We start from the raw sequence: 21,056 nt of genomic DNA on the forward strand, positions 1-21,056 counted from the left end.
ATTTATTAGTGATTGAGCGGGTTGTTCCCTAACCAAACAATAACACAGGCCCCTGGCAAACGTCACACTTTTGCGGCAGCACTGTGTTTTCCGAGCATTAGCAGAACGTTTTAGCTACACCGAGAGAGGCGGTCTACCCATCATTTGTCCTCCAGCCTGACAGCTGTGTTGAAAGGTGCTCAAACAGGCATGGCGGCTTGTTTAGAGGAGGAAGCTGTTTCTATATGGAAATGTCTTGCAGGTGCTAGACTGCCAGCGTTGTAGACCCTGACCCCATGTTTGACTTCTAGTGGCAGACCAAGCAGAGCTGTGTTTGAGGTCTGCTTGAAAGAAGTTACATGTAGGTCTACGCTATGACAACTCCTCTACAGGGGATAATATACATAATACGCCACCTTGCAGTAAAGAAATAGCAAGGATCTGTCAATGTAGGCCACACAGTGTTCCAATGTTAAATCATCGCAATATGGAGGGTAGATGGATTATTAAACTATAGTTGCCCTATTTTAGTTTGATTTAGATACTTTACTCCCTCCAACATGCTATTTTACCGCAAATCAAGCTCATGTTTCACAAAGAAACCTTTTTTTTTTTTAAAGCTGTCTTGAGGTGGTTTGTATGCGAGTCTGAGATATATTTGTTGTAATTGCACCTCCTTTCTGTCTACTATCTCAGCCCCTCCCCCATTCTCTCCCTCACTTCCATAGTGAGGAAATGTGAGCGTCAGGCACAGAAAATGACTGTTGAGATTGCAAGAGAAAAAGAAAAACAACAAGTAAAAGTCATTTCCTCAAGGAGGAGGGGAAGGGAGCAGAGTTTGCCTCAGTCTTTCATATTATAATTCTTCTCTGATTTACTGCTTAGTCTTTTCATGATCTATCTCTGGAAGGCAGGACATAGACCCACTTGTTTGAATTCAGTTGCAGTGTTGGTTTCTTTTACTCTGAATCCCACTTTTCAGTATTATAACTGGAGCATGTTCGACAGGAGTTGGGAAAGACGCCATGTGGTCCCGCTAGTCAGGTTTTGGCTATACAACACCTGGATCTGTGTGAGTCTGTGTGCCAATATGACATCAGATGTGGATATAGGGCTTTACCTTGCTCTGGTTTATCTCTTCCTTTAGCTCTGAGGGTTGTGTCACTACTCAGTAGAGAAAGTGACAGCTGTGGTGGAAGCAACCATGCCATATGGATGAGAATTACAGCCCTATATCCAGGGGTTTTAAAGCCAGAGCAGAAGACATGTAGCAAAGCATCTGGGATGTTCTCTACATTTCCTCCAATCATAACACAATGGTTTGGGGAATTCTTTCCTCACTGGCTGCGATCTACTGTGCATCTGTTGCAAATGGCTAAGGAACAGATCAACATTTACTGGGGGAGGGATGGCCCAAAATAGGGGAGGGTTGCCAAACTTACATTTTTTGCTTTGGGGAGGGTTCTGTTTTTTTTTATCCAGCATCGGGGAAAGTTGTGTCTTTTTTCCCTGGTTTACATTCTCTATTCTAATCATATTTTCCCTAGAAACAATAGCTTGGCTTACTTTTGATATTACCTTAATACAGTTTAGAAATGTTTGTGAAGGTTTGGTGTGGCTATTATTAAGATTTAGCTACTGGAGGCCTATGATATGAAGGCAGTGCGCCCCGGCGCTCCAATTTACTCCGACAGTTTAACTTGAGTTGAGGAAGACTGTTTCAGTTACTCCTATAATCTAACAATATCATGCTTATCTTTATACAAAATATTTGTATGAAAATGTATGAATTACCCTCCTCCTGTACGTCTATATCTATCTGTACAGCAGACGCAGTAGCCATCTGACATAAAGAAATGTATATATCTATGGGGTTTGGCCTAAGCTTCTCTTCCATTATGCAGACGAATATATACAGTTGAAGTCGGAAGTTTACATACACCTTAGCCAAATACATTTAAACTCAGTTTTTCACAATTCCTGACAATTAATCCTAGTAAAAATGACGTGTCTTAGGTCAGTTTGGATCACCACTTTATTTTAAGAATGTGAAATGTCAGAATAATAGTAGAGAGAATGATTTATTTCAGCTTTTATTTCTTTCATATTCCAAGTGGGTCAGAAGTTTACGTACACTCAATTAGTATTTGGTAGCATTGCCTTTTAAATTGTTTAACTTGGGCCAAACGTTTTGGGTAGCCTTCCAAAAGCTTCCCACAATAAATTGGGTGAATGTTGGCCCATTCCTTCTGACAGAGCTGGAGTAACTGAGTCAGGTTTGTAGGCCTCCTTGCTCGCATACGCTTTTTCAGTTCTGCCCCCAAATTTTCTATGGGATTGAGGTCAGGGCTTTGTGATGCCACTCCAATACCTTGACTTTGTTGTCCTCAAGCCATTTTGCCACAACTTTGGAAGTATGCTTGGGGTCATTGTCCATTTGGAAGACCCATTTGCGACCAAGCTTTAACTTCCTGACTGATGTCTTGAGATGTTGCTTCAATATATCCACATAATTTTCCTGCCTCATGATGCCATCAATTTTGTGAAGTGCACCAGTCCTTCCTGCAGCAAAGCACCCAACAACATGATGGTGCCACCCCTGTGCTTCATGGTTGGGAACTTGGGAGGGTGTTCTTTGGCTTGCAAGCCTCCCCCTTTTTCGATGGTCATTATATGGCCAGACAGTTATATTTCTGTTTCATCAGACCAGAGGAAATTTGTTCAAAAAGTATGATCTTTGTCCCCATGTGTGGTTGCAAACCGTAGTCTGGCTTTTTATGATGGTTTGGAGCAGTGGCTTCTTCCTTGCTGAGCGGCCTTTCAGGTTATGTCAATATAGGACTCGTTTTACTGTGGATATATAGATACTTTTGTACCTGTTTCCTCTAGCATCTTCACAAGGTCCTTTGCTGTTGTTCTGGGATTGATTTGCACTTTTCGCACCAAAGTACATTCATCTCTAGGAGACAGAAGGTGGCTCCTTCCTAAGTGGTATGACGGCTGTGTGGTCCCATGGTGTTTATACTTGCATACTACTGTTTGTACAGATGAACGTGCTACCTTCAGGATGAACCAGACTTGTGGAGGTCTACAATTTTTTTCTGAGGTCTTGGCTGATTTCTTTTGATTTTACCATGATGGCAAGCAAAGAGGCACTGAGATTGAAGGTAGGCCTTGAAATACATCCACAGGTACACCTCCAATTGACTCAAATTATGTCAATTAGCCTATCAGAGGCTTCTAAAGCCATGACATCATTTGCTGGAATTTTCGAAGTTGTTTAAAGGCACAGTCAACTTGGTGTCTGAATACTTAGATCTGAATGCATATGGGTGTCTGTATTTTTTAAATTTATATATCTGTTAAATTCATATCTTTCCTGTCATGTTGTCTGGCGCAAAACATTTTGTAAAGGAAAATGGCATATTGAAGATTTTTGAATATCCACATGAAATACTGTCAGCAATTGAATGGAAACATAGCTATAGACACCCTAAAGACTCTGGCAAGTGCGCTAGTCCAGTGTCACTTTGATTATGCCTGCACATCATGGGTCACCAGCAACCCCAAACAATAAAGAATATGCTACCAGCAAAACAAGCTTGTAAGAAGTGTACTTAAACTCCCCTCTCATACTCATCTGGAGGTTGAGCAATTCTTCTTCTCTCTATCTCTGTAATGTGTCTGTATCTATGTAATTGTATATGTATTTACATAAAATCTCGGGACCACAATGGAATAAGTTTAGTTGTGCAATCCCCGTCACTTTTAAAAAAAAAGTTTGTTTATATGTGTCTTTTTTTTTTTTTTTTACTGACGAATAAAATCAATCAATCAATCCAAACTGGTGAATGGAAAAAGACATCTGTTACAATACACCAAAAAGTTTAATGTCAAGACAAGCGTTTGATACCGGGTAAGTCTACAAGGTAGGGAGAGATGTATTTTCTGTTTTTTTGTTGATATTGACATCGTCTATTTATTGGTGTTGAAAACGCAAACCATGATATTGAAGTGCCTGAAATCGGTATGCTTTGTTTATTGGTTGTGTGGTGCATATTCGTTGCATATAATTATATATATATCATTTCTCCCTAGCTGATCATTGCCTGCAGCCGGCTTTGATTGCAATGTACAGGCAGGGAGAGTGGTCAGTGCACTGTCAATCATCTGGCCAGGAGCCCTGCGTGGCATTAACTGTGCCACAAAAGCATGCTGAAGTGACAAAGACGATTTCCACGTTTATAAACACATGGTCGTTAACATTATTTTGAGTTAATTATATGTGCGGGGAGGGTGTTCCGTTTATTTTACAGTACAAGGGAAGGGTCATGTGAAAATATGTTTTACATTGGGAGGGCTGTCATTTTTTTAGTTGGACCAGCCCCCAGCTCTAGCTATGTATCATGGCCATCATTCCACACCTGCTGTCCACACTGTCACTAAACTAAACATTGCTAAATCTACATGTATAGTACACTACCTCAAGCACACTCTATGTCCAGGAGCAGCAGTTGGTTAGAAGACATTAAGCACTTCCTGCTTTTCCCTCTTGATATCCTGCTTTAGCAACCTGTAAATGTTGCATCAGCTTCTAATGTTTCTACAGTCAGCGCTTTGCAAGAGGCTGGATCAGTTCTACCCCGATGCCAAATTGCTTTTGGAGCCTCAGAATGTCATCTCCGTTCAGGAAAATTAGTGCTGTGATACATAGACACACAATGGCCTCTCTCTGAGCTGAGAAAGTTGGAGCAGATCAGGCCTGGGTTTGGCTGTCGTATATCTGAGGGTCTGCAGTCCTCCTCAGCGAAGATTTACGAAGTGAGGAGATGCTAGGGGGAGGGATTGTGTGTCCTTGGAGCAGACACTGAGGCCTTTTTTTTTAGAGGACCTGAGGATATTAGTGTTGTTTTGGGGGTATGTGTCAGAGGGGCCAGAGGACACGTGGTGCTGCTCATGCTCAGTGAGGAGCAGGCTGTTTGGGAGAGAAAAGTCATGCTGGTCATTCTAAAACTCCCACAGTTTCCTGCCCTAGTATGCACATTGTAAGCGAAGCGCCAGGCTCCATTGTACTCGGGCTTGTCTGGTGACGTAGCTGCTTCCTGTAGTGAAGGCCTTGGTGACAGGCAAGCTGCTGCACTGCACTGCAATCTCAGCATCCACTTATTCAACTCAAGGTTGGAGAGACTTAGTATTCTCCCACAAATCCCATTAAACTTTCTCTGCCCTTATTAAAATTAGATATAAAGGCCATATGGTTTTATAGAGCCATTGTAACCCAATACTGGCCTAGATGCTGACAGCAGGTTCTGTCTCTCTATTTTGGATCGTTTTGCTGCCCATATCAATTACGTTAGAGCCCCTACAGACAGTACACAAAAGCCTGGCCACTGGTTTCGACATCTGAAACCATGGAGCATTTCTTATTACAGTGCCTTCAGAAAGTATTCATATACCCTTGTCTTATTCCGCATTTTGTTTTGTTACAGCTTGAATTCACCCATTTATACGCAATACCCAGTAATGACAAAGTGAAAACATGTTTTTAGAAATGTTTGCAAATTTATTGAAAATGAAATACAGTAATATCAAATTTACGTTAGTATTCACACCCCTGAGTCAATACATGTTAGAATCACCTTTGACATCGATTACAGCTGTGAGTCTCTGCACGTGCTTTGCACACTTGGATTGTACAATATTTGCACATTATTCATTTTTGAATTATTCAAGCTCTGTCAAGCTGGTTCTTGATTCCATAGATTTTCAAGACTATTTCATTCAAAACTGTAACTAGTCCACTCAGGAACATTCAACCGATCTCGGTTCAATTATTTTAATTCCATGTTATTACATTTATTTTCTGTGAGCTCAATGAGCAGTTTCTGTAGAGGTAAATCAGATCCAGCCTGAACTGTGCAATGTAGTAGGGAGTTGTAGTTTCCAACAGGCCAATATTATACATAGTTTAGCACAGAAAATGTAGTACAGTAATTAACTTCAATTCCCATAATCCATTGCACTGGTCTGCTTGTCCAGTATGTGTGGAGCACTGAGCTATAATAAGAATGGTGTGGAATGGAGACAGAGAGGTATCTCTACCTGAAAATACATGATCTAAGTGATTGATAGTTGGTATTCAGCAATAATAAAAGTTTGTCTTATTTACTTTGAAGAACTACTAAAATAATGACAGCATTTTAACACACCGAAAACAAACTTATTCCCAAAATAATTTTGCCAAATCAATGTCTGTAAATATCATGTGGCTTACCATGGTACTGATGTGTGTGTGTGTGTGTGTGTGTGTGTGTGTGTGTGTGTGTGTGTGTGTGTGTGTGTACGGGCATGCATAAGAAAACTTCTTTTTTTTTACTCACCCTACGTGTAGACTAGTTGAATGCCAATGCCATCCTCCTCTCTTTCATGTTGGCAAAACATTCTATGGCTCTGTCATACAGTACACTTTTAGTTGTTGTCATAAGCTACCTAGCTAAAAATGCTTGCTAGCCAAACTTCCTCACATGGGCAACAATGAACAACAGAACCAACTGTTAGCTAGCTAGCTAACGTGAGCCTACTTGGCTACATATTGGCCTCAGGCCAGTGGCACAACATATTAATTTATGGTTAGACCATAATCATTGGCCTGTACAGAGTCCAAATCCCCATCTCCATCCATTGGAAATGGCCAATTTAGCAAGCTATCTACTGAAGGACATCAACACAGACCAGAAACAGACACGTTTATCCTGAAAGTGACCTTTTGCTTGATTTGATTGGTCTGAAGCCAAATCCAAACTGGCCTCCCTTGAGGGGTTTGTTTTGCTGCACCAGGATAACTCACAGTTGAGCTCAGCTCAACACTGATTGGCTAATGATTTTTAAAATTGTTTTATGAAGGGAGGTCAAATGCTTGCTGGCATCAATCATTCAAATGCTACACACCGGCAACAGGTTATACAATAAAAAATATAATAATACTAGTAGGAAAGGTTTTCATCTTTAGCTCACAACCTGTGGATACTATACGATCAGAAAGGTTCGAAATGTATGCAAAACATCACAGCACAATTGAAAAATATATGGCACATGGAAACCAAACGAGGTTGGTCTATGGTGATAGGTGGGATGGGCTGAGAGTGGCTGAGGGGTGGGATTAAAGAGCTTATGTTTGGTAATGTATTATTGTTATGTGACTGCTTTATATAAAAGTACCATGTATGTAAAATGTATATGCTAAATGTTTATGTAAAATGTATGTGTAAAAAGTATATGTAGCAGAAAAACTGTAAAAAACTAAAAATATATGTGTCCTCGGAAGAGGGGGGAGTGGTAGATGGGCTAATACATGTTATTTTGGTCCAGACAGCATTAGATACATGGGCTACACATACTGAGACAGGGGGGACACTGTTTCCCTCATTCTGATGATTTCTCTGGTGAGATTCAGCCACTTGCAAATTGATGGGATATTTTGAAAACACAAAGACAGATGAAAGATACATTCAAATATTTGGGGAAGCCTGGCTTCCCTTGGCAACGATGGATACATGCCACTGCTCAGCATTACTTGCTAAGCAACTCCCATGTATATTTGGCCTTGTGTTTTAGGTTATTGTCCTTCTGGAAGGTGAATTTATCTTCCAGTGTCTGTTGGAAAGCACACAACCAGGTTTAAGATTGTGCCTGTGCTTAGCTCTATTCTTTTTCTTTTTATCCTAAAAAAACCCACTTGTACTTGCAGATGACAACCATACCCATAACATGATGCAGCCATGCTTGAAAATATGAAAGGTGGTACTCATTGGTGTATTGTGTTGGATTCGCCCCAAACATAACACATTATATTCAGGATATAAAGTTTAAAAAATTGCAGTTTTAATTTAGTGCCAAATTGCAAACAGGACGCATGTTTTGTAATATGTTTTATTCTGTACAGGTTTCCTTCTTTTCACTCTGTCATTTAGTTTAGTATTATGAAGTCACTGCAATGTTGTTGATCCATCCTCAGTTTTCGCTTATCAAAGCCATTAAACTCTGTAACTGTTTTAAAGTCACCATTGGCCTCATGGTGAAATCCCTGAGCGGTTTCCTTACTCTCCGGCAACTGAGTTAGACAGGACACCTGCATCTTTGTAGTGACTACAGTAGGTGTATTGATATGCCATCCAAAGTGTAATTAATAACCTTACCATGCTCAAAGGGATATTCCATGTCTGCTTTTTAGTTTTTACCCATGTATCAATAGGGGGAAATTCCCTGGTCTTTGTGTTTGAATCTGCGTTTGAATTCACTGCACGACCGAGGGACTTTACAGATAGTTGTATGTGTGGGGTACAGAGATGGGGTAGTCATTCAAAAATCATGTTAAACACTATTATTGCACACAGAGGGAGTAGCAACTTATTATGTGACTTGTTAAGCACAATGTTACTCCTGAACTTATTTAGTCTCGCCATAACAAAGGTTTTGAATACTTTTTGGCTCAAGACATTTCCGTTTTTCATACAAATGTCTAAAAACGTCATTCCACTTTGTCATTATGGTGTATTGTATGTAGGCCAGTGACACAAAATCTCAATTCAATAAATGTTTTACTCAGGCTGTAACACAACAAAATGTGGAAAAGGACAGGGTGTGAATTCTTTCTGAAGGCACTGTATGTGCTGGTTTCTTGGTGATACGGTTTTTCCTGGGTTGATTTGGAAAAGGGACTTGACGATGTCCTATTCACTGTCAGTTGGGATTTAGAAATGAGTGTCACTGACTTTCTCACATACCCCACCCCCTTTTCTTGGCAAAACAACCACAGTGGAAAAGACCGATGGGAAAGAACTTGTCACAGGAGTAATGGCACTGAGGTAATGAATTGGACTGTCTTGCCAGACACTGTAGCATTAGCCCACTGGCAAGAGCTAGAGTCATGGAAGCCCTTTGCAGTGTTCTTGAAAGGAGCTCTTTGGTGTACTACTGGACTGCGTTGAGGTCTGGATTGACCCAGCCTGAACACTTCTCTCAGGCTTCGGTTAAGTCTGTGACATCTTTTGCCAATTTATCTTTCCCCCTCTCTCTTTTTTCTTCCCGTATCTCTGCTCTGACGTTTATTAGGATGAATCTTGACCGAGAGACAGAGCTGAGGGATTTCCACTAGATGGGCCAGCTGCAAAGTCAAAATTGGCTATATATCATATAAATGCAAGAAAACAAAAATGTGCTTTTCGGTCTTAATTTAAGATTAGAGTTAGACATAAGAACAGCAGTGGGGTTAAGGTTAGGGTTAGGTTTAAAATCAGATTGTATTTCTTTGTGGCTGTCCCAGCTAGTGACTACCCCGCAGAGCTGCCTCCAGTACATGAGTCATTCCAATAAATTCCCACCTGCTTCTCCTTGTTGTTGTCCTCGTAGTTGTCTTCTCCCCCTCTCATTCTTCACTATACCTTTTTTCAACATCTGTTGAGTTTATAATGCACAAAACGACTATGTGATCATCTTTATTATTATGGCTGAGGACTACAGTGTATGGATCATTTTATATGGATCATCATTGGTTTGGGTATCAGTGGGGAATTATTTTAGCCCAAAATGCCTTGCTGTGGTTGCACACTTAAAATACATGAGTTTCTCTTTCATCCCCCCCGTCCGAAATAGTTTGTGCATGTTAGATACCAGATGTTTGACTACTTTCTCTCTGATGTCTCAAACTAAAGGAGTCTTGCACCATCTGTACCCCTTGTAAATGGATGTCTAGCGTAATCAGCCGGGTGAGATATGTCCTTTTAATCACAGGTTTGCAAGTAATACAGAGACATCAAATGTGATTACAGTGTCGTGTTGAACTACCATGATTGATGAAACATATGGTAGGAAGGAGTTCATTTAAAAGGGGACAAAGGATAGTTCTTTCGACCAATAGCACTTTCACACACATCACACAAAAGAAGTAATCAATACTTTTCCAGTTTGTTTATTTCTTTGACATTTTTTTTAACCTGATGAACTTGGGTGTTTTATATTTCAGGTCATTTGTTTTGGCTGGGACTTTGTGTTATGCCTGTCTGTTGTTTGTCTGCATATTTGTGTATGTCTAAAATCTAACTGGTTTTATTAGCCCTAGCATGCTGGTTTCCATTAGAATGATACTGAACTTGGACTGGCAAAAGCAGTGTCTGTGTGTTTTTTAATGGCAGTACGTGTTTGTCTCACCATTGGGCTGGAAGTGAAGGGCTTTGAAGACACTTCCAGGATCTATTCCTTCCGATGCATAGAACCGCCGACTTTTACGAGTCATGCTCTGGCTACCGAGGCTTGACTGATGCTGAGGTTGGACTCAACAGTTTCTCGTAAAACTCTTGTTTTCAATCGAAGTTACAAAATGATCAAGACGGCTAAAGTTTTTATTTCCTCGGCAAACAGTAAAAGTAGAGAGGGTTTCAAAACCGTTCAGTTTTGAAAAGAACAGATAGCAAAGATTTAAACTACCACTGTACTTGCAGTTGCCTCAATCAACTAGTTTACATGAGCCTTAGTTGATACCTTTTTGTCTCTTACAGAGAGCAGAGACTTAGCTGTGTATCCTCCAAAAGAAACCCAGGTGCTCAAACTCAAAATAGAGTGAATCAAAAGAAAAGAAAAGCTGTCTTCATTTAACTTTTCCCACCAGCTGCATGAAAGTGTGGATAGGAGCTATGGGGGAAATGTAGCTTAATTAGGAGCACTGTGATTCTCTGGGTTTGGAATGCTCTTATGATCAGTGAGTGACATGTAATTACGGAGTTTGGATGTTGCTCCTTGTCCAGTGGCAGCTGGCCATGTCTCCTGCATGCAAAATCCATAGTATCAGTTAGGATTTGGATGATGAAACTAAGGCTTGTTCATTCATCAAAATGAATGGCATATGTACAGTTGAAGTCGAATGTTTACATACACTTAGGTTGGAGGCATTAAAACTTGTTGTTCAACCACTCCACAAATGTCTTGTTCACAAACTGTAGTTTTGGCAAGTCGGTTAGGACTTTCTGCATGACACAAGTCATTTTTACAACAATTGTTTACAGACAAATTATTTCACTTATAATTCACTGTATCACAATTCCAGTGGGTCAGAAGTTTACATACACTAAGTTGACTGTGCCTTTAAACAGCTTGGAAAACTCCCGAAAATTACGCCATGGCTTTAGAAGCCTCTGATAGGCTAATTGACATCATTTGAGTCAATTGGAGGTGTACCTGTGGATGTATTTGGAGGCCTACCTTCAAACTCAGTGCCTCTTTGCTTGACATCATGGGAAAATCAAAAGAAATCAGCCAAGACCTCAGAAAATTGTAGACCTCCACAAGTCTGGTTCATCCTATCTTCAACGCCTGAAGATACCACATTCATCTGTACAAACAATAGTACGCAAATATAAACACCATGGGACCACGCAACCATCATACCACTCAGGAAGGAGACGCTTTCTGTCTCCTAGAGATGAACGTACTATGGTGCCAAAAGTGCAAGTCAATCCAAGAACAACTGCAAAGGACCTTGTGAAGATGCTGGAGGAAACAGGTACAAAAGTGTCTATTTCCATAGTCCTATATAGACATAACCTGAAAGGCCGCTCAGTAAGGAAGAAGCCACTGCTCCAAAACCACCATAAAAAAGCCAGACTACGGTTTGCAACTGAACATGGGGACAAAGATTGTACTTTTTGGAGAAATGTCCTCTGGTCTGATGAAACAAAAATAGAACTTTTTTGCCATAATGACCATTGTTATGTTTGGAGGAAAAAGGGGGATGCTTGCAAGCCAAAGAACACCATTCCAACCGTGAAGCATGGTGGTGGCAGCATGTTGTGGGGGTGCTTTGCTGCAGGAGGGACTGGTGCACTTCACAAAATTGATGGCATCATGAAATGCTGCACTGTTGGAATGCTGCACTGTTGGAATGAGTGACCAATAAAGTTTGATTTGATTTGCTGTTTCAGCATGACAATGCCCCTGTGCACAAAGCGAGGTCTATACAAAAATGGTTTGTCGAGATTGGTGTGGAATAACTTGACTGGCCTGCACAGAGCCCTGACCTCAACCCCATCGAACATCTTTGGGATGAATTGGAACGCCGACTGCGAGCCAGACCTAATTGCCCAACATCAGTGCCCGACCTCACTAATGTTCTTGTTGTTGAATGGAAGCAAGTCCCTGCTGCAATGTTCCAATATCTCGTGGAAAGCCTTCCCAGAAGAGGGGAGGTTGTTATAGCAGCAAATGGGGGACCAACTCCATATTAATGTCCATGATATTAATGCCCACATACTTTTGGTCATGTAGTGTATCAAGTGGAACCCTCTATGAATGGACCACCCAGTATGAGAATGGGTAAAGCATTTAAATGCAGACCAAGGCCAGCGCTAGTTCTTGAGAACCCCCAACCCGCAACCCGAAAGCTCCAACACTGAATGGGACCGCATGCATGATGTATTCATACTAATCTAAAATAAATAATGGAATAAGACTAAGGATTTCTGTAAGCATTTCCACAACTAGTGTTCTCCCTAGTCCTCCAAGCCGTGTTATTTTCTATACACATTTTTACATTTTCTCTAAGCCATTCTATATGGCAGAGATGATGTTTTTTTAGTTGTTTTCTGAAGCCTCTGTGAGTGTTGAGTCAACATATTTTTTCACTTTGTGTTGTAGTCTTGTATCATGTTCCCCAGAGGGCCTGAGTCTGGGTATGTCATCACAACCTGGTCAGGAGGAGTCTGATCTCAGGTCAGGTCTGGAATACAAATCTACGTGACAAACTTTAGTAGGGTCGCTGTCTGTCTGTCCGCCTGTCTGTGCTCTGCTCGCACACAAATCTAACTAACAGGCATTAGCGGGGTCAATGTTCGTTTGTCACGCAGCAACAGGCATACATTATGTAGAAACAGTGTGCTCTGTCTCTGAAAATCTATAAATCTACATAAATAAATCTACATAACTGACAGACGTTATCTGTCTACCTGTCTGTTCCCATTTTCTCTCTAAATCCCCTCCAATTTTGGACATACCCAATGCCTATAATCTATTTGTATACCTGCATGATATATTACACTGTAGAGACTTTTCCTGAATGCAGTAGGCTGTAAACTTGATTTTAGACATCCCATTACATCGTGTAACGAGCCGCAGCTTTTTATCAGGGTTGTTCCCCCTCATAAAGAACCAAAGTCTTGCCATAAGCCCTATATGCCCCATATAGGTGGATCATCCAAAACTCATAATTTGTTGGACTTTCGGGAAACCATTTATAATCGTGGGGTATCAAATGGTGAAAATGTTTCCCACACTCTCCAGTTTTTTAAAATGATTTGTGTAGGAGATGAGATTTATACACTGTCATATTTCCCCCTCCTCACTTGTATCACGCAATTGTGTCTGTGTCCCAGTCAGAGGATTCATATTAAGGGAATATCTCAATTGCATACTCCTCGCTTCATCTTTCCTCTCTCCTTGTCTCCCTCTCAAAACCCACTGGATGAGAAAGCCAGAGGTCCCTCCCCTCTGACCTTCTCCTCCAATGGGTTTTTGAGGAGGTGAGGAGAGAGGATGCAAGAAGTGTGCAATTTAGATTCTTTCTGTTTTTAGCCGATAACGATTCCACTCTCCCACACCGGGACGGCGAGGTGACTTCTTTCAATGATTACAACCACTCTGTACAAAACCTTTGAGAAGGGACGGTCCGCTTTGAGGGGTGATGAGGAGATGGTGATCGCATCGGAGGAGAGCACTCCGTGTCCCAGTGTGATGGGTCGCACTCAGGAATCAGATCCAACTCCAGGGCCAAAAAAAAGAGATGGGGGAATCCTCCGCTCTCACGCCACGGTGATGGGATCCAGCTTGCAGCTTCTCACGACTCCCTCCTTCCCTCGGCACGGCGGCACTCAGCGCACATCTGCAGTCTGGAGGGGCCTCAGTGTTTACATATGGCCAACCATACAACGCCGACCGCAGCACCAAACTCCCTAACCGCCGCCTTTGAACAGAGCAAGTTTATCTGATGAAGAGGCCCTGTGACCGTTGTACAAGTGCACGCAAGATAAACTTGACACTTCATTTTCACACAAACATCCCAAAACAAGATAATGAGATCCATGGTAACCCTATAGTTTGTGTTAGTCATTGATGATAGAACCCTGCATGGCACCATCTGTGCCGAAAGCTTTAATAAAAGCCAGTTGATAGGTACCACATTTGATGCCGTTCTCTCATGGCTGGAACATTTTCAAAGTGTAAATATGGTAATACAAAGTGTCGTACAACAATGGACATATGTTTCTTGACAATGAGATTATGGGGAAGAGAGGAAAAATGGCTATTGACTTGTGTGTGGGATTTTTTTTCCATATTTAAAAATATATATTTCTCAGGCTGCATTATGTCTCTGATGTGACATATCTCTATGGTAGTATGAACTATGCTTCTGATTGTTTTCTCTCTATTTATATATCTCTCTCTCTTTCTCTCAGACTCAGACCGCAGCACACGGACATTGAGCACCCCCAGCCCTGGCCTCATCCTGCCCACAAAGTCCCCTTCCCTCTCCTCCCCAGCCCTATCCATCAATGGCCATGAGTCCACCTCACCCTCTGGCTCTGCAGAGACCATCGCCATGGTACACCCCCAGCCAGGCACCCAGACCCGCTCCCGCCAATCTAAAGGTCAACACTACGCCCCCATCGACCTCCTCCCTGATCATGCCCTCCTGCAGATCTTCTCTCACCTTCCCACCAATCAGCTGTGCTGCTGTGCACGGGTGTGCCGGCGCTGGTACAACCTGGCATGGGACCCGCGCCTGTGGAACACCTTGCGTCTGACAGGCGAGCTGCTCCATGTCGACCGTGCCCTGAGGGTGCTGACCCACCGGCTGTGTCAGGACACCCCCAACGTGTGTCTGACCCTGGAGACAGTAGTGGCCAGCGGCTGCCGGAGGCTCACTGACCGGGGGCTGCATGCAGTGGCTCAGTGTTGCCCGGAGCTGCGCCGCCTAGAGGTGACCGGCTGCTACAACATCTCCAATGAGGCCGTGTTCGAGGTGGTTTCCTGTTGCCCCAACCTGGAGCACCTCAATGTCTCAGGTAACCATGGGAGGTTGGGGACAAGTTCAGTTCAGAAGTGGTTGGAGACTCTGAATGAGTGAAGAATCAGCTTTTATGCAAATGATTCACACATGTTCACATCGTATATCACCGGAATGCCCAGTTTCCTGCGGTTATTATAGGGGTCGTTATTGATTTGCATTGGCATTTGTGTCCCTTGCCGTTGCAACCAAAAGTGAAAAACACTTGAACATGACAAACAGTTACACATCATACATGTTGTTGTTTTATTGAACTGTTTATGAATGATAAAACATAATGCAGGTCCTTTATACTGAAACACTTTCTTTATGCATTGTTTAAAGTACTAAGGGTAAGCAAATTGCTCCAAAATGTCACTTGGTGTTACTCAAGTTAAATGAAGGGAAATAACATTGTGAGCAAATTAATTCTCAATGAATGACCTTAGTTTTGAGCACATGTGGCCTGCGTTTCAGAAAATCCTGTTTTATCTAAAATGTCTCATTAGTGTTACTTCTTTTATTTAACTAGGCAAGTCAGTTAAGAACAAATTCTTATTTACAGTGACAGCCTATCGGGGAATAGTGGCTTGTTCTGCCTTGTTCAGGGGTAGAACAACAGATTTCTAGCTTGTCAGCTCGGGAAACCTTTAGGTTACTGGCCCAACGCTCTAACCACTAGGCTACCTGCTGCCCCAAATGTACTACTTCTACTGGGGTCACAATGTTATCATAATGCAATTTTAAAAAATGTAAAGTCATTGTCGGCCCGCAAAGGAATTTTAGGAATGCCCATCCAGAAAACAGGCAGTTGCATTTGCTTTATTAGTCCTGATTCCTGTGACTGTTCAATTTGGCTGATTAAGCTCTACATCAGCTACCAAACTTTATCAGGAGTCATCCTAAGCCTATTTGCAATGAGAATCCATGTGGTTTACACAGCAGAAATGCAGAAGTATTTTGTTTTTCGCTATGACGCAGCTCATCAAAAATGTACAAATACCACTGATTATCATGACAACTTAGCCCACGATGTGAAACGCCCGGGCAGCGGTTCTGAGGAGCTTGATTTTCCATTGCATATTGTCCATTTTACTTTGACCTGTCCTGTTTTCGGACATCTTGTTTGTTAACACGTCATATACAAATCAAAGCACATTTTTCATTTGATTGGGCACCAGGTTAAGCTGTTTTTGTGGTCACCAACCGGTCGATTGCGATCACACTGGGTAGGCAGTGTTCCTATTTCAAACCATTTAATTTGTCTGTAAATACAAACTCCCCCTACCGGACGGACCAGAAGATCTGTGGCTAAATTGAATGTGCTTACTGCTCTGGCAATTCGAATAGGTCACATCACCGTGCCTCGAGCTTCAATGACCCCGGGCCACAGAAAAGTTTGATACTAGCCTATGTAAGATTTAATAACTTTTTAAACAATGACCAGAGAGAGACTGTCAAAGAATACAGCAAAGAGCTGCTGTATTGTGTGAGGTCATGCGCTTTTATTCAGCACTGTCAACACTGTTTTTATTCAACACTATTACAAAACGTAAAACACGCTTCTCCAAACTTCCACTAGCGCTGCAGCTGCAGTGAATGAGTAGCTGTCGATAGCCCTGTGTTTTTATTTTTATTAGCATTTCGTTGTATCTATTTTAATATCGAGGAATATTTCACCATCTCTGGTCATAGGAACAACATTCATTTTTTGCACGAGGCTGATGCGGTGCAAATCAAGTTTTGCCATCAGGCGGAAGACAGTGTGCCATCTCTCTGGTCAGTCTCACCAGAGGGAAGGAAGGAGAGAGCAGAGACCATGAGAGGTCAGACCCTTTGCTGCTTTCTCCTTCCCTCCTCTGAGACTAATTCAGTGCATTCAAGACACCTCGGAACTCTGAAAAAAACTAACTCTGAAAAATATAGTTGGAAACTCTGGCATCTTTCTAGAGCTCTAACTTTTCGACCTGAAGATCACTGATGTCGTGATTTGACCCCAGAGATTCCAGTTGCCTTTAAAGCACCATGACCATCAGATGCAGGTAGCATTAGTCCAGTAAAATTAAATCAAAACAAATTATTTCAATTAATGCTCAGCTGTGCCTCGTAAGTGCTAAACCAACTGATCTATTTTGTTATCAAAGCTTGAGTTTTGAAAGATAATATGGTCTGAGAAGAACAACATTGGCAGGCCAGGCAAATATGCTGTGATAATGTATTAGGCCTAATGCACAAACCGTATTCCTACATAACTGTTTTTATTAGGTTAATGTTACGTTTTTTTAAGCTATGTTTTTTTTTTAATGAAGCGGTAGATCTCGGCTTGCTTTTTGACTGCGAAAGGGATCTTGTCTCAGAAAAGGTTGGTGACCACTTGGCTATTTGATCTGAGAAATGTGCATGATGTAAAAAGTGTCTGTCTCATGAGATTTTCATAAATGTAATTGCCAGACTGTAGGCTACAGAAAATGCCACATACTCTTTGTACCGTAGGCTATAGGCTACATGCTTTGTTAGACCTTTTATTTTTTATTTTTTTTAAATATGTTTGTTCTACAAAGCGGGCACTGCTTATCATGGGGCGGCATCAGCGCTCACCTAAATAGCCCATATGCCACTGGGTGAGATAAATGATCACTGTTTTTAGCAGAATTATGGGATGTATTATGTGTTGTTGGAGGTGCATCTTGGTCAGTTTAGCTCGGAAAATGCCTCCCCTGTCAATCTGCAGCCCTAGGCTGCTGCCTAATCTTGCCTAATGTGCGGGCCGGCCCTGCATCACACACATCTGTGAACTTTCCTTAAAGAGAAATTCATTTCAGTCCTAGTTTTCTCCCAAAGCTGGGAAAAACATTAAAGGAGCATGGAAGCTCTTCCAGCCATTGGGTCCCTAGTGGGAGAGGAAAGACCTACTTAGCTTTGAAAGCCGGACTCCTTTACCTAACAGGAGTAAGAGGGCTAGTCTGGTGCTTTCATTAAGGAAGTGGCACAAAAAAAAAAACATTTACTTTGACTCGGCTTTGGTGACAAAGCAAAGTCAGTGCCATGAGGGAGTAAAGTCCTTTGTTGTAAAAATAGACTTGAATGGTCATGGTTGTAGAAATAATGAAATGAAGATGTATTTATTTTGCTGGAAAATGTTGGTCCGCTGATGTGTTATTTGTATTCTGAATTTGGTCATGTCTTTCAAGAAGTATGGTTAGGCAATATAGCAGGTTCTACTTTGGCACCCTCAAGTGGTATTTTCTCACATAGCTGCAACATTAGTACAAATTATAAGGAAATTGCGTATGCTATACTAAGAGAGAATGGTCAGAAAACAAAATATGTAAATTGCTTGAAGTTATAGACCAAGACCAGTTACGATTACATGGCTGTCTTTGTAATAAGCCCCTTCTGTTCCTCCAGGCTGTTCCAAGGTGACCTGCATCAGCCTCACCCAGGAGGCTTCAGTCCAGCTCTCTCCACTGCATGGCCAGCAGATCTCCATCCACTACCTGGACATGTCTGACTGTTTTTCCCTGGAGGACCAGGGCCTCCGCACCATTGCCTCCCACTGCCCCCGCCTCACACACCTCTACCTGCGGCGCTGCACGCGCCTCACTGACGAAGCCCTGCGCCACCTGGCTCTGCACTGCCCCTCCGTCAGGGAGCTCAGCCTCAGCGACTGCCGCCTGGTGGGGGATTTCGGGCTGCGCGAGGTGGCCCGCCTGGAGGGCTGCCTGCGCTACCTGAGTGTGGCCCACTGCGGCCGCATCACAGACGTGGGGGTGCGCTACGTGGCTCGCTACTGCCCGCGGCTCCGGTACCTGAATGCGCGGGGCTGCGAGGGCCTCACGGACCACGGCCTGGGACACTTGGCCAGGAGCTGCCCCAAACTCAAGTCCCTGGATGTAGGCAAGTGCCCGTTGGTGTCAGACAGCGGGCTGGAGCAGCTGGCACTGTATTGCCAGGGCCTGAGGAGGCTGAGCCTGAGGGCGTGCGAGAGCGTGACGGGTCGAGGGCTACGGGCCATAGCCGCGAACTGCTGCGACCTGCAGCTGCTCAACGTACAGGACTGCGAGGTGTCGCCGGAGGCACTGCGATTCGTTAGGCGCCACTGCAGACGCTGCGTCATAGAGCACACGAACCCCGGGTTCTTCTGAGAGAGGGATCACTGGATTCACCTTCTGACAAATGGATATGTTTAAATTCCTGCTCTGGGGTTGACCAAGAAGAGGGCTGAGTTGTCAGGACTAGTTGGAATGGGTGTGCAATATCCACTTGTCTTTTTTTAAGGTTATTTGCATGGTTAATAATGCTGTTCTTTGCGTACACTCACATGGAATGTATTTAACATATTTATCTGTATAAAGGGAGGCAAATGTTTCAATGTATTAGACCTTGTTTGGTATTCCTCTCACATGACACATTTCGGATGTGACGTTTGCTATGCAATAACATTGAGCACTGGGTACAGATTCATTTCGAATGCCTTCCCTTTACCTTTGTCCATCTTTTGTGCTTCATTTCATCGACATTTAAGGAGACAGATATTCACCACTACATTGTACACATTCCTTTTTGCGCAGGAAGTTATTCCACACCAAACCACTATGAATGTATCACTAGTAAGCTAACCTAATAACCAGCATATCTGGTGACTTCTTAACCCCGTGTTCAAATCCAGTAGGAAGAAAGGTGTATCTTTGTCGGTCTTAAGTGCTTATAATGTTTCTTTTTTGTTGGTATTTTGTGTGCATATGTACTTTATCAAATCTAATAGACAATCACTTCAATTGAGCTCAATGGTGTCATGCGTCTTGACTATTTTATCTGGCAAAGTACAGTGTATAGAATTAATGTATGGACTCAATGTATCGACTCAGTGTACAACTACGTTTTTACCACCAAATAGAAAACAAAAGGATTGATGTTCTTTTGACCAGGAACACGTTGCTGCTACAATTATTCTAATAAACAGCTTTGTAATAAACAATTCTTCGACCATCAGGACATATTTTTCACACAAAATGAAGTGAATATAGCCATGAGACGTGACGCCCATGTGGACATGAGTATGCATGAAGTTCATTTGTAGTAGCACTCGCTATTTAGGGCCATTCAGGTACTTGAAAAAGCATAGTATCTAATAAATACTGGTGCTACCATAAGTGGCTTGCTACCATATACGGTATCGTACACTATATACGGTAACTTAACTGACAGAGAGCCGCAGAGAGAGTGCTAGAGATAATCCGTTGAGTTTTTAACCAAAGGTCATTGTTCTGTGTGTGTCTGCGCATGTGTGACACAGCACTTCACAACACGCTTCCTGTTTATTCATTCCATTGCTGTACCATGTTACCTCATATGGTAAGGACTGTGTCACCGCAACTTTGGCCACCATCCTCTAGGGTTGTGTTCCTGTTATAACACACTGACAAAGAAGAGTAGAATAACATAAGAGTACCGGAGTGTTAAACAGTAGTTATTTTCACTATCTTGTTTTGTAGCTACATGTCTTCTTCTCTGTTCTTCTGTAATGTTTACGTAGAAATTGGAATTTCAAATCACTGACTGACAACCAATGACAGTTAACACTGATAGTCACTGGTTTGTGTGTATGTGAGTGTGTGCGTGTTTATGATTGATTTGAATGCCTATGTAATGTATGTGTTTTCATCAGTCTGAACTTCTCTTTCTCTCTGAAAGTAACAGCCACGATGAAACAGTTTCTGTTGAATTTTTGCCTGGCCGTAGGCCTTTTCAGCACTTTGTTAGCTCAAACAGGTACATATTGCATTACAGATTTTGTCCTTATTTAACCTACAACCTGATCCTACTCCCCTCCTTTTTACCTATTGGACAATATGACTTCAAGTCTTACTGACAGACACGTCTGTACTTCCACCAAACTACCCCTTACTCGGGTTATGGTTTGGATCCATGGGGAGGCTTAGCTGTGGGTGGAACCTTCCAATATGATGGATCGGCCCTGGTGGCCTAT

At 42.3% G+C, this 21,056-nt stretch overlaps 1 protein-coding gene across 1 annotated transcript in view; it reads left to right on the forward strand.

Annotated features, from left to right (window-relative positions):
- LOC118372671 (F-box/LRR-repeat protein 7-like) overlaps nt 1-20,045 on the forward strand; it is a 31,081-nt gene extending 11,036 nt beyond the window's left edge. Inside the window, exons 3-4 of the mRNA XM_035758623.1 lie at nt 14,478-15,086; nt 18,476-20,045. Of these exons, the coding sequence (XP_035614516.1) occupies nt 14,478-15,086; nt 18,476-19,212 (1,346 nt within the window). The 3' untranslated portion in view covers nt 19,213-20,045. The remainder of the gene's footprint in view (nt 1-14,477; nt 15,087-18,475) is intronic.
- Nucleotides 20,046-21,056: the final 1,011 nt, after the last annotated feature.

The sequence above is a fragment of the Oncorhynchus keta genome, chromosome 4 (genome assembly GCF_023373465.1).
Source record: "Oncorhynchus keta strain PuntledgeMale-10-30-2019 chromosome 4, Oket_V2, whole genome shotgun sequence".
In the NCBI taxonomy this organism is placed as follows: Eukaryota; Metazoa; Chordata; class Actinopteri; order Salmoniformes; family Salmonidae; genus Oncorhynchus; species Oncorhynchus keta.